This window comes from Balaenoptera acutorostrata, chromosome 8 (assembly GCF_949987535.1).
Source record: "Balaenoptera acutorostrata chromosome 8, mBalAcu1.1, whole genome shotgun sequence".
In the NCBI taxonomy this organism is placed as follows: domain Eukaryota; kingdom Metazoa; phylum Chordata; class Mammalia; order Artiodactyla; family Balaenopteridae; genus Balaenoptera; species Balaenoptera acutorostrata.
In genome coordinates this window covers 56,063,422-56,090,736 of record NC_080071.1, presented here as the reverse complement: position 1 = coordinate 56,090,736, position 27,315 = coordinate 56,063,422, and the positions used below count along the sequence as shown (strand labels likewise).

At 41.1% G+C, this 27,315-nt stretch overlaps 1 protein-coding gene across 3 annotated transcripts in view; it reads left to right on the top strand.

Moving 5' to 3' along the window:
- The window catches only part of ANKRD44 (ankyrin repeat domain 44), a 326,656-nt gene that overhangs the window by 179,374 nt on the left and 119,967 nt on the right, over positions 1-27,315 (top strand). For all 3 annotated transcript variants that reach the window (XM_057551441.1, XM_057551440.1, XM_057551439.1), the window contains exons 4-8: positions 1,910-1,980; positions 17,446-17,646; positions 18,294-18,381; positions 20,822-20,964; positions 22,020-22,232. In XM_057551441.1, the coding sequence (XP_057407424.1) occupies positions 1,910-1,980; positions 17,446-17,646; positions 18,294-18,381; positions 20,822-20,964; positions 22,020-22,232 (716 nt within the window). The remainder of the gene's footprint in view (positions 1-1,909; positions 1,981-17,445; positions 17,647-18,293; positions 18,382-20,821; positions 20,965-22,019; positions 22,233-27,315) is intronic.

Sequence of the window (27,315 nt, the reverse complement as noted above, 5' to 3'; positions counted from 1 at the left end):
TTTACCAGTGGCTCTCAATCTTAACAGCCTATTACAATAACCGTGGGTCCTGGGGAGTTTTTAAAAAATACCTGTGCCTGGTCCCACCTCCAACTAATGAAATCAGAATGAGGGGAGAAGAGACATTCTCTCTCTCTTTGTTTTAGGGATTATTATGTTCTTGTTTTCTATCATTAGTATGGTTGATGGTATTTGTTCTTCAGTTAAAGAGAAAAAACAGTGTAAGTTTTATGATTAAATTCAATTTCTAGCACACTTTTATCCATGAAAGTCTCCTGCTGCCTTTTTTTTTTCTAAACACGGTTCCTGTTTTTTAGCTGTCAGCTGGCCTTGGCCTCACAGAGGTTGGTCAGCCTCTGCTTACACTTGACTCACTTTCTCGACCCTTGTCTCAGAGCCACCGCCTTTGCACTTCCCCTCCTCTGCCTTACTTTCTAGCTTCTTTGATCCATCCCTCCACTCTTCATCCCCATGAGCTTTCTTCCTTGTTGTCCTAAGGCTAAAACAGTCTACTCGGGCTTCCCTGGTGGCGCAGTGGTTGAGAGTCTGCCTGCCAATGCAGGGGACACGGGTTCGAGCCCTGGTCTGGGAAGATCCCACGTGCCGCGGAGCAACTAGGCCTGTGAGCCACAACTACTGAGCCTGCGCGTCTGGAGCCTGTGCTCCGCAACAAGAGAGGCCGCGACAGTGAGAGGCCCGCGCACCGCGATGAAGAGTGGCCCCCACTTGCCGCATCTGGAGAAAGCCCTTGCACAGAAACGAAGACAGCTAAACGAACACAGCTAAAAATAAATAAATAATAGAAATAAATAAATATTAAAAAAAAAAAACCAGTCTACTCTTATTGCATCTGCAAAGATATCATAGATATTTTCTCCTCCTCTCCTTTTGCAGTCCTTTTATAAAACTTTCCATCTCTGACCAGAAGACTGATCAAAATCCAGATTCCAAAAAAAGGAAGCTCATATTGGGTGTCGTAGTGGTTCAGCTGTAGCTTGGTGGGCGTGTACGCATGGAGAATTGTGCAGGTGTCATGGGCGGAGGGCATACTCTACTTTCTGGGAATCTGTTCCTGTGGAGCTCCTGCTCCGTGATTGTGATCTGGCTCCCAGGGAGCTGAGCATGGGCACCTCCCTGAGTATGACCGGGCTCTGGCTCGTGTGTCAGCCTGTATGCCCACCCCATAGTGTGAGGGAGCCGTGAACAGCCTCCATAGGCTTCATGTTGTGTCTGTCCAAAAGCTCCATGGAACCTGGCTTCTTCCTACCGAAATATTTGGCTAGTTCCAGAGAAATAATTGGGATTCTTGGATAAAACGGATTTCTGCTAATCCCTTTAGCCCAGATCAAATCTCATCAGAACTCAACTTCACTGGCCTCTAGTATACATTTGTTGGAAGGCTGCTCATCGCTAACAGTTTTCCAAGAAGGATGTTGTGTGCCCTGTGAGATAAATATGCTTAATGACTAAAAATAAAATAATGTATATGATTATATATTTTATATTCAGGAATATATATTACATTCTGGAACATGAACACACACACACACACACACACACGCATGCATACACACCCCTGAAAAGCTCTTCATTCTTCAGAACCTACATTTCTATAGTTCTGGAGAATCTGAGCTTTCTTACAACTGTATCTCCTACGCAGTGAGACACTGTTATTTCCCATCTAGTCTTGACCCGATTCTTGTGACATCCTCAGCTCCTGATCTTGCTCCTTCTACTGCATTCAGTGGCTTCTCCTTGTTTGGTGGCTAGAAAGCACATGACTGACAGAAAGGAAAAAACAAAACAAAATGTGTTGGTTGTACCAGGCAAATGAGAGCACAAGATATAGCATCTGACTTCACGTCAGCAGAATTGCGTTATGCCTCTAACCTGTGCTGTTTGGTTCCAGGAGCTCGTGTGAATGCCAAGGACAACATGTGGCTGACCCCGCTGCACCGGGCTGTTGCCTCCAGAAGTGAAGTGAGTGATCATCTTATTTAATCTAGCACCTCCGGTTCCTAGAAAGAGAAAAATGCTTTCTGCTGAATTAGGGATTCTCACTGGTGAGCAAAAGGCTTTTACTTCTAATGCAAGAGGGTTACCAAATTGAACAGCTGTTTGTTTAAGCACCTCCTGTGTGCCAGGCATGGTGCTAGGGGCTGACTGGGGTGGTCCAAGATGGACGGTGTGATCCTTGACTTCAGTGAGTTCTCAGTCTGAAGGGGGTGCAAACAGGTAAGCAGATCAGTACAATATCATAACTGAATTGGAGGAAGAAGCAACTAACTGTCTTCTTGAATAGACGCAGTCTTCCAAGAAGACATGTCAATTGAACTAGTCCTTAGAGGATGATAGGGACTTACCAGGCCAGGAAAAGGAGAGAGGGCTGAGGCAGGAGGAGAAACATGCTGTAGGACAAGGGTCATGGAAGTGATTGAATGGTGGGTTCAGTTGGATGTAGCTGGAACACAGGGTGTAGTAGAAGATAAGTCTGATAGTAGAGGCTGGGTCCAATAGCAGAGGGCTGGGTGTCCTCTGAGCAGTGGGGAGTGTTGACAGCAGAGATAAGTTGTGAACCTGACAGGATTTGGAACTTGTGAGGGTGAGGTGGAAAAGAAGCCATTGGGTGAATGGTAACACCATTACCATTGGTAACCCAATGGAAGGCAGAGGCAAAGGAGCAAGGGTTGGGGAAGTTAATCAGTTCTGTTTGAACATGCTGAGTTTGGCAAACATGTCACTGGAATGTAAGCACCGTGATGGCAGGGATTTTGTTTTGCTTCCTGATGTAGCCCAAGCCTGGTACATTGTAGGTGTTCAAGAAAGAATTTATTTTGAATGCTGGAAATTTGGGTGAGGATGGCAAATATGTCTTTTAATTGGAACATTTTGTCCATTTACATTTAAAGTAATTATTGATAGGTATGTACTTAATGCCATTCCATTAATTGTTTTCTGGTTGTTTTTGTAGTTCTTTTTTGGTTTTTTTTTTTCTTCTTTTCCTCTCTTTCATTGTGATTTGATGACTTTGTTTAGCGTTATGTTTAGATTCTTTTCTATTTTTCTACGTGTATCTGTTGTAGGTTTTTGGTTTGTGGTTACCATATATGTATATGTTGATGATCTCTTAATTTCGAATGCATTCTAACAACTCCAAATTGTTATTCCCCCTGCTATATTTAATGTTTTTGACATCATATTTTACATCTTTTTGTTTTGTGTATCCCTTAACTACTTATTGTGGATATAGATGATTTTGCTACTTTTGTCTTTTAGCCTTTCTACTAGCTTTATAAGTGGTTGATCTACTACCTTTAGTTTATGTTTGCCTTTACCAATGAGATTTTTCCTTTCATAATTTTCATATTTCTACTGTGGCCTTTTCTTTTCCACTAAGAGAAGTCCTGTGAACATTCTTTGTAAAGCTGGGTTAGTGGTGCTGAATTCTTCTAGCTTTTGCTTCTCTGTAAAACTCTTTGTCTTTCCTTCAAATCTGAATGATAACCTTGCCAGGTAGAGTATTCTCAGCTGTACGTTTTTTCCTTTCATTGCTTTTAATATAAAGTGCTACTCCCTTCTGGCCTGCAGAGTTTCTGCTGAAAGTCAGCTGATTGTCATATCCCTTGTACATAACTAGTTGCTTTTCTCTTGCTGCTTTTATTTATTATTATTATTTTTTATTGTTTTATATATATTTTAAAATTTATTTTATTGAAGTATAGTTGATTTACAATGTTATGCTACTTTTTGCTGTGTAGCAAGGTGATTCAGTTATACATATATGTGTGTGTGTGTGTATATATATATATATATATATATATATATATATACACATTCTTTTTCATATTCTTTTCCATTATGGTTTATCACAGGATATTGAATATAGTTCCCTGTGCTATACAGTAGGACCTTGTTGTTTATCCATTCTATATATAATAGTTTGCATTTGCTAATCCCAAATTCCCAATCCTTCCCTCCCCACCCGCTTCCCCTCCCTCTCCCCCAGCAACCTATTGCTGTTTTTAAGATCCTCTTTTTTTCTTTAATTTTTGTCATTTTAATTACATTGTGTCTTGGTGTGGACCTCTTTGGGTTTTCTTTGTTTGGGATTCTCTGGGATTCCTGGACCTGGATATCTGCTTCCTTCCCCAGGTTAAGGGAGTTTTTAGCTATTATTTCTCTGCCCCTTTCTCTTTCTCTTCTCCTTCTGGGACTCCTTTGTTTGGTTCTTCTTTATATTTTCTAGCTCTTTGTTAAAATGCTCACTGTGTTCATCCATTCTTCTCCTGAGTTCATTGGGCATCTTTATGATCATTACCTTGAACTATTTATTGGGTAGATTGCTTATCTCTACTTCATTTAGTTCTTTTTCTGAGGTTTTGTCTTGTTTCTTCATTTGGAACGTACTCCTCTATCTCCTCATTTTGCCTAATTCTCTGCGTTTATTTCTATGCATTAGGTAGGTCAGTTACATTTCCTGATCTTAGAGAAGTGGCCTTATGTAGGAGACACCCTATGGGGTCCAACAGCATGCTTCCCTCTGGTCACCAGAGCTATATGCTCTAGGGGTGTCCCCATCTGGGCTGTGGGCCCCCCTCTGTTGGAGCGGGCCCAATTATTGTGGGTTTGCTGGGAGGCGGGGCTGGCTCCCACTTGGTAGGCTGTGAGGTTCTGCCTCATGGAGTAGCTGTGGGCCCACTGGAGGATGGGTAGTTTCCCCAAGCAGTTAGCTGTGCAGCCTTGGGGGTGCTGGGCTGGTGCTGGTGGGCAGGTAAGTCCCCCAGCACTAATAGGCTATCAGGAGGATTCCAAAATGGCACTTGCCAGTGCTGACGTCATTGTAGAATGAACTCCCCCAAATGGCTGCCACCAGTGTCTTTATCCTCAGATGGATTCCTGGTTGCCTTCTGCCTCTCTGAGAGGCTCTACAAGAATAGCAAGTAGGTCTGACCCAGGCTCCTTTTAAACTACTGCCTCTGCACTGGGACTTGGAGTATGTGAGATTTTCTACACGCCCTTTAGGAGCAGTCTGGTTCCTAAGCTCTCCTGAACACAAGTCCCACTGGTTTTCAAAGCAGAACTTCTTGGAGCCCATCTTCCTGATGCAGGATCTTGGGCTGGGGAGCCCAATGTGGGGCTTGGACCCCTTGCTCCTTGGGGAGGACCTCTGCCATTGTGATATTCTTCCCACTTATGGGTTGCTGACCCAGGTGTATGGGTCCTGAGTATACTGCATCTTAGCCCCTCCCATCCATCTCATTGTAGTTCCTTCTTTATATCTTTAGTTGTGGGAAATCTTTTCTGCTGTCTTCAGGTCATTCTCATAGGTAGTTGCTCTGTAAGTAGTTGCAATTTTGTTGTGCCTTTGGGAGAAGGTGAGTTCAGGGTCTTCCCACTCTGCCATCTTGGCTACATCCCATCCTTCCTTTTGTGAATTCGATCCTGTAGCCATTACTTTATGCCTCCCCTAAAAAATAGCTGGGGAAAGGGCAGCATGCTTGAGAGGGGAAGAACAGAGAAGGTTTGGGCTGGTCTTTTGGAGTTTTGCTATTAGCACTTGCCAGAGAAGATATGTGTGTTCAGTAAGAGAGTTGGCACATCTGTCTATTGCTTAGATGGGGCAGACAGTGATATTCCTTACACAAATATGTTTTAAAAACCATTTCTTCATTGAAAGGCTTATAAACTCTACATTGTCTTCAAAACCCCCATGCTTCTGAAATGTGCGTAATTGATCTCTCTCGGAGCTTCAAGGTTCAGGGTTCGATCAGGGAAGCAGAACCACAATGAGAAATATAGATAAGATATTTATTATAGGAATTAGAGCTTACACTATTGTGTGAGCTGCTGAAGAAGTTTATGTAAGGCTATCCCCTTGGTTTCTGTGTGGTCCTAAAGTCACTGTAGGCCAGCAGGGTCTGCAGTTGAAAAGAAAAGCTGAACATGAAATGGGGGAAAACAGGAATAAACTGGAACCCCTGTCTGTCTGTCACTGCCTCTGCGTCGTGGATGTGGGTGCCTTGCAGAAGGAGCTGTGTGCTTCACCTCTGAGCTTGCATGCACCTGGCCCAGGAATGGAAGAAACTGAAGAAGATATGGCAGGATCTGAAGAAGCATCAACCTGGTACTGCCCTTTGCCAACACAGTGATGCAGCTGGGCAGTGACACCGTGCACAAGCTGCCACAAACCTGGCACCCAACATGCCAGTCAGTCTGTGGTTTCATGTATGCCTTCCAAAACTCATGCAGATTTCTCCAGCACCAACCCTAAATGGAACAGTACAGCGGAGGGAACTCTGCGAAATGTAGCTCAGCTTGGCTAACTTAGCACAATATAAAACCGCCATTGAAATTGTTTTTCCGTTTTAATTAAAAAGATCTTCTAGGCAGTAAGTTCTTTGCAATGAGCGGCATGCCTATTGCTTGTCATTGTATGTTTAGCATCTAGCCTGCACAGGAAACAATTGTTTTTTGAGGGATTCATTAAAGACTGGGTTTTCCACTTAAGCTTTGTTAACCTGGTTCTCTGTAAAACTGCTAACGTGGAGCTAGTATACAGCACAGAGAACGCTGGTGGTAATCATCTTTCATGCATGGAAGGTAAACTAACTTGAAGTTTGTTTATGGGAGCGTGGCACTAAAAGCAAGTTAAGCCACTGGATCCTGCAAAATCAGAACAAGTTTCAAAAATAGCGTGCAACAAGATATCAGGTTAAGTCAAAGTTATCAGTATACGTCAACATTTCTGAGCCTTCTTTCCATCAGGCAAATTTCATGTTTGGATTTCTATGCCTGGAAAAATCATGTTCATTTGCTAAATTCATTTCCTCAGCCTGTTATAGCAATAGGAGTATCAGATCATAATACTGATTAAACATCCACCCATGCTTGACATTATAAAAGCTCCTCTGCAGACAAGAAAGTAGATCAAGAAATGGTCATGTCCCTTAAAAACTGTCCAAAATAGATTGGGTTGTGGAGATGAACCTTTAAGACTTAACTTGGTACTGACCAGGCTGCATTGTGTGCTCCCTTCTAGGCCCAGTCCCCTCCTCCTCCCGCCTCCACCTGCTCCCCATGCCTGGGATTCCCAGGGAGGAAACGCCAAACAGATAATTGGAGCCCACCAGTGCCGTGTTCTTACTGACCCGCCCAGGCCACCATTCATCCCCCTCTTTCTCTGACTGCTCCCACAGCTGTGAAGAAATGAAGAGAGTCTCATATGAAAATATTAGGGAAACTTATTTTGCAATGCTAGATAACATAGATGAGCAAGATTTGGCGCTGCCAGGGAGAATTATGTGAAGTGCTGCTGTGAATTATTTCATATCGTTTCCCCTGATTAGCTTATTGTTGTTGCTTTTTTGTTTCCCTTGGAAAAGAACAGCTGTAGGGGAAAGGAATGAAATGCATACAAACCTGGAGGGTTTAACACATGTCTGTTGAAGCCCCACTCTGTGGAAGGCACTGTTAAGTGTCGACCTTGAGGGGGTACAAAGTGCCCCTTCTTGGACGCTGTGTGGAAGGCAGACAACCAATACACAACCAGTAGACAACCAAAGAGCTTACTGTGGCCTGTGTCCAAATGTGTTTGACCTTTCACATATGCATTTTCTTCTCTAATGAACTGAGAGTAGCACCAAAGGATTTTCTGAACTTGTCACTTTTCTGTTCTGTAGGCTATTTTGTGGTTAGAAATGTTGAAAATAGTTGTATTCTGTCTTTGGGGTGTAGAATTGAGGATGTTGTGTTCAAATATGTATTGTCACGGTGAACATTTATTGAGCACTTCCTGTGTGCTAGGTAGTGTGCTAAGCACTTTCTGCACATTATTCCATTTTAACCTCTGAATCACTCTCTGAGATTGACACCGTTATTAATCCTAATTTAGGAAACGTGATCTCAGAGAAGTTAAGGAACAAGCCTAGGACACCACAGCCAGTAAGTGGAGGAGGGTGTAACCCGAAAACCTGCTCTCCTAACTGCCGTGCTCCACTGCTGCCCTCACGTCACATGGGCACCCCTAGGGATACTGGTCCAACTAATAAGATGCATCTATTTTTGTGTCTGTGCAGACAAAAGTCTGAGAGGTATAAAGATGTTTCCCAGATCTGAGCAGGAGAAGCATTTTATTTTATAGCTTAAATTTTAAACATCACATTTTCCCCTTCCCTCTGAAAAACGTTGTCATTATGGTGGGCTAAATGCTAATAGACAGGAGAATTTGAAAAATTACATGGGAGACTTGAATGTTATTGCTTTCCATAAATTATCTTTATGATTATAAAAAGATGATCACATATAGAACATAGATTGTACCTGGAATGGGAAGAAAGTAAGCATCTTATAACCTATTAGAAGGTAGATGAGTAGTATTCAGATTTAGTGTGCATTCAGATCATCTGCAGTGCTCGTTAAAAGTACCTGTTCTAACACTGCTATATATAAAATAGATAAACAACAAGGACCTACTGTACAGCACAGGGAACTATGCTCAATATTTTGTAATTTCATGTATATATATAGCTGAATCACTTTGCTGTATACCTGGAACTAACACAACATTGTAAATCAACTATACTTCAATTTAAAAAATAAATAAATCAGTCAAATTACGCACACACACAAAGTACCTGTTCTAGAACCTCACCCCCCAGTGATTTTGATGAAGCCTGTAATTGAGGCTGGAAATCTGTATTTCAAAAAGAAGATTCTGATGCATGTGGTGTACATACCACACTTTGAGACCAGAGATTAAAGGTTGGAAATACTTTAGTATCTGGCCTTCCCAATGTTTAAAGCCAGTGGTGCTTTTTTTTTTTTTTTAATATTTTATTTTATTATTTATTTTCTTTATTTTTTGGCTGCGTCTGGTCTTAGTTGCGGCACGCGGGATCTTCGTTGAGGCGTCCCGGATCTTTTTTGCTGCAGTGCGTGGGCCCTTCCTTGCAGCGCGCAGTATTCTCTCTAGTTGTGGCGTTTGGGTTTTCTCTCTCTAGTTGTGGCACGCCGGCTCCAGGGTGTGTGGGCTCTGTAGTTTGCGGCACGCGGGCTCTCTCGTTGAGGCAGGCGAGCTCAGTAGTTGCAGTGCGCGGGCTTAGTTGCCCCACGGCATATGGGATCTTAGTTCCCCGACCAAGGATCAAACCCGCGTCCCCTACATTGGAAGGCGGATTCTTTACCACTGGACCGCCAGGGAAGTCCCCCAGTGGTTCTTGAATAGTTTGAATTCTTTCACATCCCCAAGTCTTCCTTTGTACTACTAGTTCTTAGAATAATTGTACTCTAATAATAATTATAATAATAAAGTGCAAGTTTAGTTTAATAATAGGTACTTTTAGAAGAATAATTTGATTAATTGGAACAAATTAGGCACCAATTTATACAATTCTTACAGGATATGAAATTGCTATAATCAATAGAGGGTAAAAGCCCCAACTGGTTATTACTTTACATTAATAGAGTGAATGCCTTTGGGACTGGAGTGCAGCCTCAAGGACCTCAGCCCATGTAAATGTCTTGTTAATTTTCCTGCTGTATATAAAAAAAAGTCTTGTTAATTTTTGCATATTATTACTTAGAGAGTTTGCTAATGATTATACCAATATATTTATTCTACCCAAATTTATTGAATATACACTAGGTGCCAGATACCTGCCAGGCTTTGTGGCGAGTATAGAAAATTGTATGAGACTCAGACCCTGGTCTAAAGCAACTTACAGTTTATAAAATTTGACATTGTTTATGCCTACAAGGACTCTGTATAGTCATAAAGCATTACTTTTCCATGAGTAATTTATGATTACTTAAATGCAATGCACATTTGAGAGTAAGAAAAACAAATATTGGAGGCAACAGTTTTTAAGGCACATGTATCCTATTTCTTCTCATCTTTTCCATGTGCCACAGTGTATGTTTCTACTTCTTATACAGGGTTGGAGTGACCTTTTATAAAAGGAGAAAGTCGTAAAAAGTAGAAATAAAATGACTGCAGATGCCATCTCCAATTCCCTCCTGTGTCACATCCCGTGACAGTTCCTCCCTCTGTCTATTATTTCTGTGTCTCATATAGGACAGCCTACTGTGGAGTGTAATCCAACAAGGCCTACAGTCCTAAGGCTGAATGCTAACTAGGCTGATCCCTCCACGCAGGAGAAATGCCAGAATCCTCGCACATGCTTGTTCGTTAAAAAAGAAATCAAGGCTTCGAAGCAGCACTGCTCACAGCGTGGCTTGTGACTAGTCTAAGTTTTTGTCTTTCCTTTTGTGACATGAGTGAGCATTTAGCAACTTTTAGAGAAATTTGATAGAGTAATTTCATGCCTGCTAAATTAAATGATAAAATAATTGAGTTTGTAATTTGTCTTTGTCTTTTTTCATTTTATTATTCTTCTAATTACTCATGATGAATTTGAAATAATAATAATTTAAAAAAAAAACTGTCCCTTCACCACAGATAGTTTGAAAAGTACTGTTTAAGTATCCTTTCTTGATTCAGAAATTGTTCAGCTTCTCTTTGCCCACATTAGCTTCTTTTTTACCTTGTAAGTTTCTGTCAGCGCAAACTCCGAGCTGTTAATTTTTTAGCCAATGTGTGATAACAGGAAAAGAGAGACTTCTTTTGATTACAAAAATCAGTAATTCCCTAAATAGCCATAGAATTACTTCCTCTTAAAACCAAATTAAAATGCTTACAAGATTAAAATTTTTGAAAGAGAAATGCAACTTTGAAAAAGGAAATTGTAGTCTTTTTAAATCAAAGCTTCGTTTTTGTGAAAGTATTGTATTACATTTCTATTAAATGTACGAAGCCAGTTTGGCAGGCTAAAACTTCAGCGTTTAAAAACGTAAATAACTGGGCTTCCCTGGTGGCGCAGTGGTTGAGAGTCTGCCTGCCAATGCAGGGTACACGGGTTCGAGCCCTGGTCTGGGAAGATCCCACATGCCGCGGAGCGGCTAGGCCCGTGAGCCACAACTACTGAACCTGCGTGTCTGGAGCCTGTGCTCCGCAACAAGAGAGGCCGCGGTAGTGAGAGGCCCGCGCACCGCGATGAAGAGTGGCCCCCACTTGCCGCAACTAGAGAAAGCCCTCGCACAGAAACGAAGACCCAACACAGCCAAAAATAAATAAATAAATGAATAAAATTTTAACCCTTAAACCCGGGGTGGCAAACCATCTTCAGCCATCTTCCCTATAAAATGAAGCTGGCTATCGAATGAAATGAGGGGTCAATCCAGATGACCCCTGAGGCCTTTTCTACTTCTAATATCTGGTATATCTGTGAATTTAATTCCATAATCATTTTATACTTGCATTTTCTTTAAAAAAAAAAAAGGTTAATCCTTGGAAATTAAATAAGAACCCCTCCTTTGTAGACTAAGTATTCCTTGATAGAGTCCCTTCTTGTCAAGTAAGATGAAAACTGTTCAGTTCACTACATAAGCAGATATAAAAGTAAAAATGGAGAATGGCAAAGTTAAAACATTTTATAAAATTGGAGAAATAAAAGTAACGGTTATTCTAGGTGTCCTTGAACTGTGAAAGTGAGTGTTGGTACAAAAGACACGTGGTGAAATGGGCACCCACTTGGGAATTATGTAAAGTTCACATGAAAAGAAATTTATTAGAGACCCTACCCACTTCTTTTTTTCCTATCTGATCAATGAACTTGAACCTTTTCCTTTTCTAATTTTTGAGGTATAACCCAGATGTTGGTCAGGGGCACCTAGCCTTCTAAATGGATATGACTGACTGGAAACCACTTGTTCAAAGTCTGATATTCTCCCAACAATTCCAAAGAATTCCTGGAGAGTTAAGTTTTGGTTGCCTGGCTCCACAAGCCTGCTGTTGCTGCACTCATTGGGTTTGTGCCTCAGCTTTCTCCTCTTCCCTCTTGGCCTGTTGACTCGGTTCCCACCCAGATGTACACTTCCTCCCTGGGGTGCAGGGCCACGTCCTCTCTCCAATCTCTCTGTCCTCATCCCTTCCTTCCTGCCAAGCTCTAAATGCTTCCCACTCTATTATGCAGAGCAATGCAACTCTGTTTGGCCCCCTCCTAAAATTCACTGTAGACCCACCATCACATAGCAAGAGCTGAACTCAGAGGCCTCTGACTCTTTTCATAGGACCTGCCCTCCTTAAAGACTATTTGGACTTAAAAATAGTATTTTTTCATGCTGGTAAATAACAAAATTTTAGTTTAACCAGATTTGATAATTTATAGTTTGTGGTAATTCAAACAGAGAGCTAGTCCAGGGGGTCTGCAAACTTTTTCCGTGAAGGGTGAGATAGTAAATATTTTAAGCTTTGATGGCTGCATGTGGTCTCTGTCACAAATACTCAACTCTGCTGTTGTAATTTGAAAGCAACCATAGATAATATGTAAACAAATGAATGAGGCTGTGTTCCAATAAAATTTTATTTACAAAACCAAACCAAAATTTATCTGATTAAAATATTTTTAGAAGTATTGTCTACTTAAGAATACAGTTTTTTCCCCCACAAACTCTAAAAGCACTTATTTATATATAAACTGTAACTGGCATATGAATGTATATTTTCTTTGCTTAAAGTATTGCTGTGTGTACAATGAAAATCATTCCTAAATATTCGTTTAAAAGTAGGGCCTCTCCTAGGTAATATCTCATTCACCTAGTCGCAGTTACTCTAAGAGCAATCACATTTTACCTTTAAGAAACAAATTTCTCATGAATTGGTCTTATAGTATAAATTTGTGAAATGTTCCTGTACATTTTCCGTTTTGTTAGTCTATCCTGAATTTACATAATATTTAATGCAAAGCAAGAATCTGTACAAGTACAGTAAAATAATATACAAAGCAAAGGTATTAAAGAGACAGTATGTATTGTTATTTTGCTGTGAATGTGTGAAAAGGATATATACCGTTTTTTATAGTACTGCTTTTGAGATGGTTATCTCCAACCCTTTTGGCCACGTATCTGCAAAACTTTTTCAGCATGCATCTCCAGAATATACATCTCATTTATTTATAAATTATATATAAGAACTACTATCATTAGATAATATTTCAAGGCACAGGTGAAATATTAGAGTGAGGCTTTTCATTTGTCCTAGTCTTAAATAACCATATAGATAATAGACTTTTTTTTTTTTTTTTTACAAATTTGTTTATTTTTGGCTGCGTAGGGGGTCTTCGTTGCTGCACACGGGCTTTCTCTAGTTGCGGCGAGCAGGGGCTGCTCTTCCTTGCGGTGCGCGGGCTTCTCATTGTGGTGGCTTCCCTTGTTGCGGAGTACAGGCTCTAGGCGCATGGGCTTCGGTAGCTGCGGTACATGGGCTCAGTAGTTGTAGCTCACGGACTCTAAGAGTGCAGGCTCAGTAGTTGTGGCGCACGGGCTTAGTTGCTCCATGGCATGTGGGATCTTCCCAGACCAGGGCTCGAACCCGTGTCCCCGGCACTGGCAGGCGGATTCTTAACCACTGCGCCACCAGGGAAGCCCTAGATAATAGACTTCTGATGATTTCTCTGTTTTTGCCAAGCTCTTGTCAGATCTGATTAAATTTGTCGTTACTTTTACCTTGTAATGTAGGTGATAGAAAGCTTTTACGAGGAGTAGAGGTGTCAGCTCTGTGACTTTCACATCATTTATGCTTGCATTGGTATTATTATTATCTTTAATCTGTGGGTTCCTTGCATAAATCTTGTCCATTTTAGGGTGTTTTCAGTTTAAGGGTACGTATTACAATCTGTAAATGGACTGGGCAGGCCATCACTCTGTATTTCAGTGCACTCAAAGTGAATGAATGGAGAGGGCAAGCCCCGCCCCCCCAGCACTGTGGAAGCCCCACCCCTCCCTGAGGGCATCTCCAACACTGTGAGGCAAGATCTTCCATGGAGCTGACTGAGGGCAGGATGCCAATCCAGAAGTTAAATAGCAGCTTAAATGCTTTCCTTTTTAAAGAAATAAAATATAAATGGAGGTTCCAATATTTTCTTCCCATATCACAATTGATTGCACATGTACATAAACTGCACAATTTATGAGATGAAAATTGATAAAAATATTATTTTTCTCTTTTTTAAATCTTAACGCTTATATTGTGATCTAGCTTTTCTTTTATTTTTTGTTCACCCACCTAATTTTTAGGATAGAGCCTGGCTAATGTTTCCTTCACTCTTCCATAGTTCTAACAGTGTTTTTTACATAGTAAGCGAGCATTTATAATACATGTACACATGTTTCACTCTAAAATGGGCTCAAGGAATATTTAATAGTCATTATCATCAGTTGTGCTGAGGATGGGTGGCATATATCTTTTTTTTTTTTCCTTTTTGGTAATCTTAACAACTTGATTGTTTGCTTGGATCCTATCAGTTTATTGCCCTTTATTTATAGCATCTAAATGGAGTCACATTGTTTTCTTAAAGTGTATTCTCTAATCTGCAAAGTTAACTTCTTTTTGCTCTCATTCTACTGTTCAAGTTAGCCATTCATCTCAATATGTTGCCACTACTGATTCATGGAACATTTTTTAAATTTCATCATTTATGTCCCTGGTTAAAATGTTAATTCTGAGAGTTCAAGTCATCTACTTTTGGGGGATTCTTTTACATACCTGCATGATAAAGTTGATAGACAGTCCAGGTCTGTGGGGATTAAGGTGGACAAGGGTAAGTTCTTTGTCCATGAAGGGTGGCAGGAATGTGGTACTAATGCCTTTCATTGGTCTATTGATGCCACATTGACAAGATGTCCATAAAGGAGCCAGGGACACCCAGCTGGTCTCAGGGATGTCTCTAGACATAAAGAGAAACAACCGACAGCCGTTCCCTCCTCTTGAGAGAAGCTATATCATTTACTTGACTAAAGAGAAGAGTGTCCTCAATCCTGGCTGCATAACAGAGTCCCCAGGGAGCTTTACAGACATTCTGAGGCCAGTTGGAATCAATACAGAACAGTCATGTGTATTTTTAAGAGCTCCCCAGGTGATTCCATTGCACAGCCAAGGTGGAGAGTTATAGTTCAAGAGGCTAAAAAGATGATTAGGTCAATAGAAGGAAAATCAAAAGTGGGAGGCTCAGTAAGGGTGAAGGGACTCAACAGCAGAAAAAAAGTCTCATTTTAACATAGAAAAGATTGGGGAAAGAAGGAACAATTTCGTAACTTCAAGTTGAGGTGGTAATAGACATCCTCTTCCCTTGACTGCTTATTGATCACACAGGGAGGGTTGAGATTTGGCCAAGAGAACCAAAGATTTATAAATTGATCCAAGAATGTCTGGAGAGCTTTGGGGCCTTTGGCTTTGGAAGAGGGAGGCTTACTGACAAATATGTCTAACCTTGGATGATCTTTGGGGGCCCTTTGGTCTATGGATGTTTTAACCTACTTGCACATGAGTGCTCTCGTTTGGCCTAAGGATACCTTATATTTTGTAAGGAAACCTTACACTTGGAAGGTTTATTTGGTTTTGGAGTTATGCCAGGGCTCTTGGCCTAACAGAGAAAGGGAGAGTGAATCTGTTTTAATCTGTGCCACTTAATCTATGACAAAGGAGGCAAAGATATACAATGGAGAAAAGACAGTCTCTTCAATAAGTGGTGCTGGGAAAACTGGACAGCTACATGTAAAAGAATGAAATTAGAATACTCCCTAACACCATACACAAAAATAAACTCAAAATGGATTAGAGACCTAAATATAAGACTGGACACTATAAAACTCTTAGAGGAAAACATAGGAAGAACACTCTTTGACATAAATCACAGCAAGATCTTTTTTGATCCACCTCCTAGAGTAATGGAAATAAAAACAAAAATAAACAAGTGGGACCTAATGAAACTTCAAAGCTTTTGCACAGCAAAGGAAACCATAAACAAGACAAAAAGACAACCCTCAGAATGGGAGAAAATATTTGCAAATGAATCAACTGACAAAGGATTAATCTCCAAAATATATAAACAGCTCATTCAGCTCAATATCAAAGAAACAAACACCCCAATCCAAAAATGGGCAGAAGACCTAAATAGACATTTCTCCAAAGAAGACATACAGACAGCCACGAAGCACATGAAAAGATGCTCAACATCACTAATTATTAGAGAAATGCAAATCAAAACTACAATGAGGTATCACCTCACTCCTGTTAGAATGGGCATCATCAGAAAATCTACAAACAACAAATGCTGGAGAGGGTGTGGAGAAAAGGGAACCCTCTTGCACTGTTGGTGGGAATGTAAATTGATACAGCCACTATGGAGAACAATATGGAGGTTCCTTAAAAAACTAAAAATAGAATTACCATATGACCCAGCAATCCCACTACTGGGCATATACCCAGAGAAAACCGTAATTCAAAAGGACACATGCACCCGAATGTTCATTGCAGCACTATTTACAATAGCCAGGTCATGGAAGCAACCTAAATGCCCATCAACAGACGAATGGATAAAGAAGTTGTGGTACATATATACAATGGAATATTACTCAGCCATAAAAAGGAACGAAATTGAGTCATTTGTTGAGACGTGGATGGATCTAGAGACTGTCATACAGAGTGAAGTAAGTCAGAAAGAGAAAAACAAATATCGTATATTAATGCATGTATGTGGAACCTAGAAAAATGGTACAGATGAGCCAGTTTGCAGGGCAGAAGTTGAGACACAGATGTAGAGAATGGACATATGGACACCAAGGGGGGAAAACTGCGGTGAGGTGGGGATGGTGGTGTGCTGAATTGGGTGATTGGGATTGACATGTATACACTGATGTGTATAAAACTGATGCCTAATAAGAACCTGCAGTATAAAAAAACAAACAAAACAACTAATACTAAACTTTCATTAGGTTATTTGTATGGAAATATGTTAATATAAATGTTTCAGACATTACATGAAATTTCTAAAAATCTTATATTTGTATTTGTATGGAAATATGTATGGAAATATGTTAATATAAAAAAAAATCTGTGCCACTCTTTTTTTTTTTTTAATTAATTTATTTATTTATTTTTGGCTATGTTGGGTCTTCATTTCTGTGCGAGGGCTTTCTCTAGTTGTGGCAGGCGGGGGCCACTCTTCATCGCGGTGCGCGGGCCTCTCACTATCGCGGCCTCTCCTGTTGCGGAGCACAGGCTCCAGATGCGCAGGCTCAGTAATTGTAGCTCACGGGCCCAGTTGCTCCACGGCATGTGGGATCTTCCCAGACCAGGGCTCGAACCCCTGTCCCCTGCATTGGCAGGCAGACTGTCAACCACCGCGCCACCAGGGAAGCCCTGTGCCACTCTTTTAATCTTCATCCCGTATGACCTTGCTTGTCTCAGAAGAATATACGTCGTGAGGCAGCCTGTGAGGGCAGGGAGCCTTTCCTTTTCTGTAGTTCCAGGGTCTGGCGAAGCAGCTTATACGCCATAAGGATTGACTGAGCGTTTGTCAGTGACCCCTGCAAATTCTGCTTTTGTTGTAGGAAGCAGTGCAAGTGTTGATTAAGCACTCGGCTGACGTCAACGCGAGGGACAAGAACTGGCAGACCCCGCTCCACGTGGCAGCAGCCAATAAGGCCATCAAGTGTGCGGAAGTCATCATTCCCCTGCTGAGCAGCGTCAATGTCTCTGACCGAGGGGGGCGCACAGCCTTGCACCATGCCGCTCTGAATGGCCATGTGGAGGTCAATGTCCTCGTCATTGAGAACAAGAATCCTCCCCACAGACCCTCTTAGCCCCATGTGGAACCTAATCTCATTGCTGAGGCTTTTAGATAATGTGACAATAATATTTGTACACCAAACCTTAGGCGACTATACCTATTTTTAAATTTAGAGCCACAGTGAATTGAAAAAGTAGCCGACACCTCAGTCTTTTCCTCTGACACACATGCCGCAGGTTGGCCGTGGTATCTTCCTACTTTTAACTTCAGATCTCTGACCTGCCTTTAAATTTATTTATTTATTTATTTATTTTTGCTGTGTTGGGTCTTCGTTTCTGTGTGAGGGCTTTCTCTAGTTGCAGCAAGTGGGGGCCACTCTTCATCGCAGTGGGCGGGCCTCTCTTGTTGCGGAGCACAGGCTCCAGACGCGCAGGCTCAGTAGTTGTGGCTCATGGGCCTAGTTGCTCTGCGGCATGTGGGATCTTCCCAGACCAGGGCTCGAACCCGTGTCCCCTGCATTAGCAGGCAGACTCTCAACCACTGCGCCACCAGGGAAGCCCTGACCTGCCTTTAGATTGGACATTAATTTGGCTCAGGTCACCTGCTGAGGGTGAGGACCCCTCACCATTACAGAGTATACACTTGATTTCACTGTCGGTTATCTTTCAGATGGTTAATTTACTCTTGGCCAAAGGGGCAAACATCAATGCGTTTGACAAGAAGGACCGGCGTGCTCTGCACTGGGCAGCTTATATGGGTAAGGATTCCATGAATGGAGAGCAAAGTGCAGATAACTTGAACTAAAGAAGCCCCGGGTTTCTCACTGACCACACAGGTTTTCTGTTGGGCGAGCCTGACTTCTTTTCAAGCTTGGGATTCAATTGAATTAAGATCCGGTCCTTGTACTGGCATGCACAGAGCACTCTAATTGGGCAGTTGCTTTGTCAGAGATTTATTTATCCTACAAAGAGCAGGAGGGATGAATCATGGCGTGGACTTCATTGAATGTGTTTCAATCTGGATTGGAAAGCTGCACAAATTGTGCTTATTTTAACTTGTTATGGCAGCAAAATAAGGTGTTTAAAAAGAAAGAAGGACGGGCTAGCAAAGCAAGGATGTAAATTTCATTTGTCTTTTTATTTATCAATATTCCTGAAAGAAACAAAGAGGAAGGAATAAAGGACAACACCCTGGCTGTCGTGTAGGTGGAGGTGCCCAGAGTCACTGTGGGTGATTCTGCCACTCCACTGCCGACAGAGCTGGGGCTTGCTCCTTGTTTCTGCCAGCTTGGGTGCAGAAGACAAAGGAAGACATTACATTTCTATGCTTTTCCTCTTCACTTTTGTTGGCACTAGTACCACTGACAAATGAGAGCCCTCATAGAGTTTATTCTCAGTGTTGACTCTTGGGAAATGAAGAACTAAAAGAACTAAGATCCTTCCTTTGTATTTCTAATTGGAGAACATCCTGCAATTAGAAAAGCAGAAAAGCAGGATTCTATCAGCACCAAGTTATAAACACCCTGACTGCCCATCACAACACAGGAGATTGTGAAAGATCTACACAATGGGACACTATGCAGTAACTACAGTGATGATATCATTAGTATTTTTATTAACATAGAAAGGTTCTGTGATATGTTAAGTGAAAACAGATCATAATACAGTATGAATAATACAATCCTCATTTTTGTTAAAAATATATTATAAAATGAAAACAACCTGGGATGTATTAAACATTGAAATATTAACTGAGTATCTCAAGGGATTGTGGATGATTTTGGTTTCCTTTTAACACCTTTTTGCCTTTTCTGAATCCTTTTTAATAAGCCTACGGGCCTTTTATTATCATAAAAAATAATAATGTTAATTGTGGGGAGAAGAAAGAGAATGGGTTGGGGCAGGGATGAAATAAATTCTGTGGCTATAGATGGGCCTGAGTGAATTCTTGGACTTAAAAAAAAACAGAATCTTAAGATTTTGCACGCATTATCCTTTTTTACAAGGTGACATGGACTTTCGAGTTGTTTGAAGCAGGTTGGATGTCTGCACGGTCCCTGCAGGACTGGAGCCAGTGAGCGTTTGCCACATGATGTTTAGGCAGAGCACACACTAAGCTAGTGTGACGTGGGACTCAAAGAACCTGGAGTTTCACGTTTGTTCTTTGCTGATACATGGCTAAAACATATGTGTAGAATTGCTTTAAAGCAGTAAAGTTACATTTTTGTGTGTCATCAGGATACAAATAGGAACACATATACAGATGACTATCTTTAGGGACTAAGGGACAAAACCAGGACAAAGAGCTTAAGATAGCACCATCAGTAATTCAAACTAGTTTTTTTCTGTATATAAGTCTTCATAAAACTAGCCAAGACAAAACTCTGTCTCTCTTGTACACACACACACACACACACACACACACACACTCTCTCTCTCACACACACACATTTTACGCCCTGGGGCCAGTACTCATCTTCTACCCTTCAGTTATCAACAATGTTTAGAGCAATGATCTTGAAACATCGAACAATCTTTAGTCAGGAAATAAAGGTCAGATACATTTATCGTTGTATATGTAGCAAGATAGAGAACAAAGGAAGATATTCTAGAAAATATGCCAACAGGAGTTGAAACTAGAAGGGTTTTCAGTTTAGCCAGTAATTCATGAGAATTTGAAGTTGAACCATATGAAGTTAACATTTTTGTGGGCCCAAAAAAGGGTCAAACAGCAGCAGTTTCATATGATTTAACAATAATCTGGAGTTGTTCTGATTAATTGATCTTTTTTCTTTCATTAGTTTTTCCAAACCAAATTGTCATTGTTAGACTTTTCAGTGAAGAATGGCAATTGGTTTCAAAAGCATTGCTTTCATTTAACATGATTTTTTTTTAGTCTCTGGTTCTAACATATTGGCAGGACCTCCTCATTATTTATTTGTAAACAGGCATAGATCTCCTTAAAGAGAAGGCTCACATGTGAATCATCTTCTTTCTTCCCACAGCACTTACGTGATGCCTGACACATAGTACGTACTCCCTAAATATTTGTTGGATATTTGCCATGAAGCAGCTTTTTATAAACAGCTTAGCAAAATGCTGGCGGCAGTAAAAGCTGATGGTGATAATTCAGGTGGAATGAATTGTCCAATTGTCCTATAAAGGTTAACGATGTTTTCTGCTGCTTTGTTTCTACAGGCCACCTGGACGTTGTGGCGTTGCTCGTTAACCACGGCGCGGAAGTGACGTGTAAGGATAAGAAGGGCTACACGCCCCTGCATGCTGCGGCCTCCAACGGGCAGATCAGCGTTGTCAAGCATCTCCTGAATCTGGGGGTGGAGGTGAGCTATGATTCAGGCATCACCCCATGGTGCATTTGTGGGTTTTCTGTTGTTCTGAAATTAAATCCTGTGTCTTTGTGGGTTTTCTGTTGTTCTGAAATTAAATCCTGTTTGCATTTTAATTCAAGAGGGGAAAAAAAACCCCCTCATTTCTTACCATCCTGTCTTTTTTGAGTTTACATGGGCAACTGATGAAGGGCAATGGGGCATATGCTAAGTCGTAGAAAGCCAGAAACAGACTAACTTTCTATATCAATATAGATAGAGAAATATTTTAACATCCATGATACATATCCACCAGTCGTTTTTAAAAGACTGGCGAGGTTTCATCATCCCACCTTTAGAACCTAGCCTTCTAAATCGTGGCTTCCAAGCAGAAATGAATGAATGAATGAATGGCAGGACGAACATGCTGAGCTGGAGAAGTAGGCCTCACCCCATTCTCCTTAGGTAGCAGGGCAGGAGCAGTAGTGAGGCTGTCCCGGAGGAAAGGAAAACCAAGCTGCAATAGTGAGATGGTGATAACAGCAGTCAGGGCAGGTCTGGGAGAGCAAGAGGGAGCTGGGGGCTAAATAACCAGGGCAGCTCCACAGCCCAGCCACCAGAATGTGGCCTCTTGAGGTGTCAGACAGCAGAGCGGGTTCTGAGTTCAGGCCCCACAGCAGCTCCCTGAGCACCTCCCACCCTTTCCTCTTCTGTTCACTGTTGAGATTCGGGCTCTTTTCTTGCTCCCCCGATTCAGTTCTCCTCTGGCGTTTTGAGGCAGCTTTGCCTTTCCCTTTTTATCCCTTCCCTAGCTGAAAGATATCTTCCCACGAGTGGAAACCTCTCACTCTTCCTCCCAGCTCACTTTCTGTCACTTTCACGTTTTGCTGATCTTTACCTCCGCGTGAGAAACCTTCCCAGGATGATCACGCTGGGGCAAGGGTAAGCTCTGAATGATCACACTGACAGATGGGTATTTCCTTTCTCCAGCACAGCCATTAGGCTTTCGGTGGCAAATGGAGTAAATTGGCTTCAGTGCTTTTAATCGCCCATGTTGGACTCATTTGCAGATTGATGAAATCAATGTGTATGGAAATACGGCCCTCCACCTGGCCTGCTACAACGGGCAGGATGCTGTAGTCAACGAGCTGACTGACTACGGTGCTAACGTGAACCAGCCGAACAACAGCGGGTTCACCCCGTTGCATTTTGCTGCTGCCTCCACACACGGTGCTTTGTGTCTTGAACTATTAGTAAACAACGGGGCGGATGTTAACATTCAGGTATGACTCTCTCTCGGTCTCCCTTTCTCAGTGAGAAATACCTTTGCGTTGAGCCTCTGTTTGAGCAAACTCACCTGCTGTAAATTACAATTAGTGAATTGTAACTCGAAGCATCCTGATTCTTGCGGACTTACCCTATATTGGCATGATGTGGAAACTTCTGCAGGAGTGGTGGTACCAGTGGATGGCACTGAGGTTCTAGCCACGTGCCCTTGGTAGCTTAGTGAATATACGGGAGCAAATACTGGGTCTCAGGGATGTTGACTTGGCCGAGATCCTAATACTGAGGTGAATGTTGAGCTGATAGGGCAGAGATGCTGAGCATGAAAAGGAAGCCTAACCTAATGATCTCAGGTCTGTTTCCAACCCGCAAGGCCCTCCAAGGAGTTTCTCAAATGGCTTCCTGGAGTAAACCCCAGATAGTGGCTTCAATCATATGATATTAATCTGGTTTTAATGGTAATTCCTTTACTCAGCAAACTTACTGAGGACTACCTAGTGCCCTCTGTTTGGTACTGGGTGTATACTCTAAGGTGCCCTCAAGGAATTTACGATATGGCAAGGAGATAATGTACTCAGATAATCATGGGGCAAGAGAGAATGTCATGAGTGGCGTGAGAGATTAATAAAGTGCTGCAAACTATAAGAAGCAAGTATTGACTTGCTTTTTGCTTGGGCGTCAAAACTAGAGATTGCTTTTGAGCTGAAGATTGATATCAGTTGAGATGAGGAGGGATAGAGAGAATTTGAGAGAGGACATTCCAGATACATGGAATGGCAAGCAAAGGAGTTGAGAGGTCTCGATAGGTAAACTTTAGGTAACCAGTCTGCTCACTGTAACATAACCAAGAGGAACTTTTGCAGGTAGCCTTCATGATCCAGGTTACATCACTTGGATGCATTTAGATTGTAGCAGAATATCCTGATGTATGCCAAGTGACCTTGTTCACATCCTCAGCTTCCCTTCTCCCAAGCACACAGGAATTGTAAAGCAAGGTCCCAGTGTATTCTGTCTCTGCTTTTGAAAAATTGTTATTTCCAAGATTTAATTTCAAGAATATTGGATCAGTCTATTTTAATGATCTTCTCTATTCACTATTAAAGTCCTTTTATATTTTTTCATTTAATTTATAATAGTGGGGAAATATGGGACAAATTTTCAGAATAGCTATTTATTGTGATTGAATGGAGTACAAATCATATGAAAGAAAGGAGCCAGGAACAAGCTGAAATGTGACCTGACCAAGAATGAGCACTTATCTGCTGGCCAAGGAGTTGGGGCCTCTATAGGGTGTGGGTCCACTAATCATTATAGAGGCCACATGATCAGAACTGAGCATTAGAAACAGTAATCTGGCCACAGAAAACCAGAGACAGAAAACATAAAGAAAAAAATGTATATATGACTAAATAAAAATTTTAAACTTTTATATAATAAAACAAAACAACAAAAAAGAAAAAAACAAAAACCTTAACATAAAATTGAAAGGGGAGCAACTTGGAAATTTTTCTGCAATATACGTATAAGCAAGGAGTTAACATATTTAATATATAAGAGCTCATAAAAATCAATAAGAAAAAGTCTGATGGTCTACTAGAAAATATGGGCAAATGCACATCACAAGAGAGAGAATACAATATCCATTAAACTTATGAAAAGATATTCAGTATTAGTAGTCATTAGAGAAATGCAAACTAATACTTTTATAATACTAATACATTAATATTTGCCTTTAAAATTGGCAAGTATCAAAAAGACTAGCAATGCCCAGTGTAATCAATGAAAAATTAAAATGCAATAAGCAAATATGATCCAGTTTTATAATTTCAAAAAGTATGTGTCTATGTATGTGCACAGAAAGAGAAAAATATCTGGAATCTACATCAGTATCCTAGCAACAGTTATCACTCCAGTGAGGCAAAATTATGATTTGGGTTTTTAGTTTCTTTTCAATATATTTGGTTTAATCTTCTTATTGTGATGCCATAAGCATGTGTTATTTTTATATCCAAAAGAAAAAAAAAGCTATTTTCATTTTTATAAAAAAAAAATTTCAGATATAGTGGACCTAGGGAGGGGACAAGTAGAAGATAACTGGAAGTCAATGAAATGGGTCTGGATAAGAGGTAATGAGGACAGGGGGATGGGGACAGCCAACGGAGGGAGAGGCTTCACAGAAAGGAAATCGCTGGGATTTCGTTGGACAAGAGATGGAGGAGATAAAGATGAGTATAAGAATTGAAATCTGGCTAAAGAGGTAGTACAGCATAGTGATTCACCGTCCAGTTCTGGGTCTAGACTGCCTAGATTCTCGTCCTACCTTGACTTTTAATAATTATATAATCATAAACAACTTCTCTGTGTGTCTGTTTGTTTATCTGTAAAATTAGGGAAACAGTAGTATCTTCCTCATGGGACTGTTGTGAGGATTAAGCAAGTTATCTCACATAAATTACTTAGAACAATGCCTGCCACAGAGTGAGTACTCCATAAATGATTGTTATTAAAAGGGATGTCAGGAGAAAGAGTAGGCTTAGAAGGTAAAACCAGTGAGTTTAGTTCTTGAGAAGCTGATTTTGAGCCTTTGATACAGCCAGTCTGAGAAAACCAATAGTGCGAAATGTGATTCTCTAGCATGGGAGAGCAGTAGAGAAGAGAAGAAAACACCTAGGTTGTCTCACTCACATAGAGGTGATTGATAGTTGAAACTGGGAGAAAAGGATGATGAGGTCATGGAGAGAGTACATCATAGCCTGAGTAGAGAAGGGGATGTAGGACTCCAGTAACCCTTTACTCTTAGGATCAGGAGGAGGAAGAGCCAGAGAAACGGATGAAAAAAGAAGAGTTAGGGAAGATAGGAAGGAAATGAAGGGGATGGAGTGTCTTCATGAAGGTAGAAAGCAGGCAGAAATGAAAAAGTAAACTAGCTGAAAAGAATTTCAGAGTTCTAGATCTTGTAAGGGAACCCCATCCAAGGTCCTACATGGAGGTAAGATGAAGGTCTTTAGGAGCAACAAAGAAACCAAGGTGGTGAAAGAGCCAACATGTGGGGTTAAAGTCTAAGAGGAGGGTGGTGGAGGACAGGAGGCAAACAGGTGGCTCAACCGTCAATGTCCCCAAGACTTGTGACACTTTTCTTGCCATCCTGATGTCTGAGGGACATCCTGTGGATCCTCCAGAGGAAGGAACATTATTGAAGTTAGATAAAGTATCTCTCTTTACCAGCCTTAATTAATTCACGGGGTTATCTGATGCTCTCCATTTCCTCTGTAAAGCATGCCAACTGATGCTTTCAGAGTGCCCGATGCTGAGGTTAGAAGGCCACTTTCTGGCATACCTACCTACTTCTCCCAGGTAACTGACTAGCAGCCAGTTCAGATTGGATAAGAGGCTTCAACTAGGTATGGTGCCTTGGTTTATGGCAGCCTTCTCTTCTCCCCCACAAAATGGACATGGAAAGCATAGCTACTTAATTTTAATAGTTAATTTTTTCCTGTAGACTGCTAATCATCAATAGAGTATAAGAAGCACCATTTTAAAAAAGTCTGAGACTTGGGTTTATGTATTATCTAATCCGTGTAAATGGGATTTTGAATCAAATCTAGCCTTCTCCCTCAGTCTCCCCATCTACTCTGTCTACATCCTAATTCTCTTGAATCTTTATTAGTTAACTCTGGATGCATGGATCATCTAACATTTCCGTGGAGCCATTCAGTCTGACCGGAGGTTGTTATCTCTCTGCACCACATTGCCCTTGGATTTTGAAAGTGTTTGTAGATTGCAAGACAATTTGTATTTGTTTAGATTTTCCAAAGTTAGAAGAAAATAGCAGATTGAAATGTAGCCAATACCTACTCATGTGTTCATTATGTTTTCCTCTGTCCTCACAAAACACAAAAAGTGATGTCTTCATGAGAAATTGCAAGATGATGGAGAGGGGAGGAAGGCTATGTGTCCTGCATGCATTTTACAGTCCCTCATTTTGCTTAGATTGACTATGGCCCTGTCCTTGATTTTGAATATTGTGATATCACAAAGTTTAATTATTATAAAATAATAGAGACACAATACTTATTACAATAATCTGTTGAAAGTTTACTTTTTTTTTGCAAATAGGAAGAGCATGAGGAAATATGAAATAATTTCCCTTCTCCATTAGAGACCACATTGTAATTTTTGTAGCATCTCAAGGCTCTTTTTGGAAGCACTCAGACTAAGCATTAAAGAAAGACAGTAAACACGTGGCCATGCTGGATATGACTTAGAAAGATAGATTCAGAAATTACCATTGCCTGCCTAACATTCCGCCTGCCTATGGTCTCAATTCTTTTCTGTGCACGGGCCCTTAGATCACTTAACCCTAAGAGACTAGAACTGAAGCCCATCACACATTTACTGCAGTGGACCAGCTCCCTTCTTTTTATGTACGAGGACCAAGTTATATTCTATAATTGCATTGCAGAGGTTGCGGATGAAACTGGAATAGGCAAGAGTAAGCAGTAATAGCGACATGGCCCTTGGATCTTAGGAGAGGAAGTGAGGAAAGGAGGGGGGTGAATGTCTGAGCTAACCACGTACCATCTCCAACCTTTAGAAGCATTAAAAAAATTAGACTGTATATGGCTTTTTGCACACCAGGGTATTAGATTGCTCTTCCATTGAATTAGGAAGCCCTTTGGGGTTTCTGACTATATTTATTTCATAGAGACTTTATTGCCCTCCACCAGGGCCCCTGAGCTTTGTGGCGCCAGGGGGCACTGTGCCACAGAGAACACAGTGCCTTCCGCTTCCTGGGGAGTAACTATGTATTTTAGTTTAGAGAAGGTTTATGGGAGGAGGAGGAAAGAAGGCATTAGAAGTGGAAGAAAAGAATGAATGGATTTCTGAGAATGGAAACGCTTCATTAATTCAAGGATTAATCTTCCTTGGATGATGGTGAATTTTTCCCTGAAAGAATACTAATATTTGTCATAAAATAGTCTTAGTCCTCATTGGTTTTCTTTCATGACTTATGGCTGAACCATAAGTCAATAGGAGAGCTATTAAGCAAGTTCTCAAGGTAACAAAATTTTCCAAGCCCTA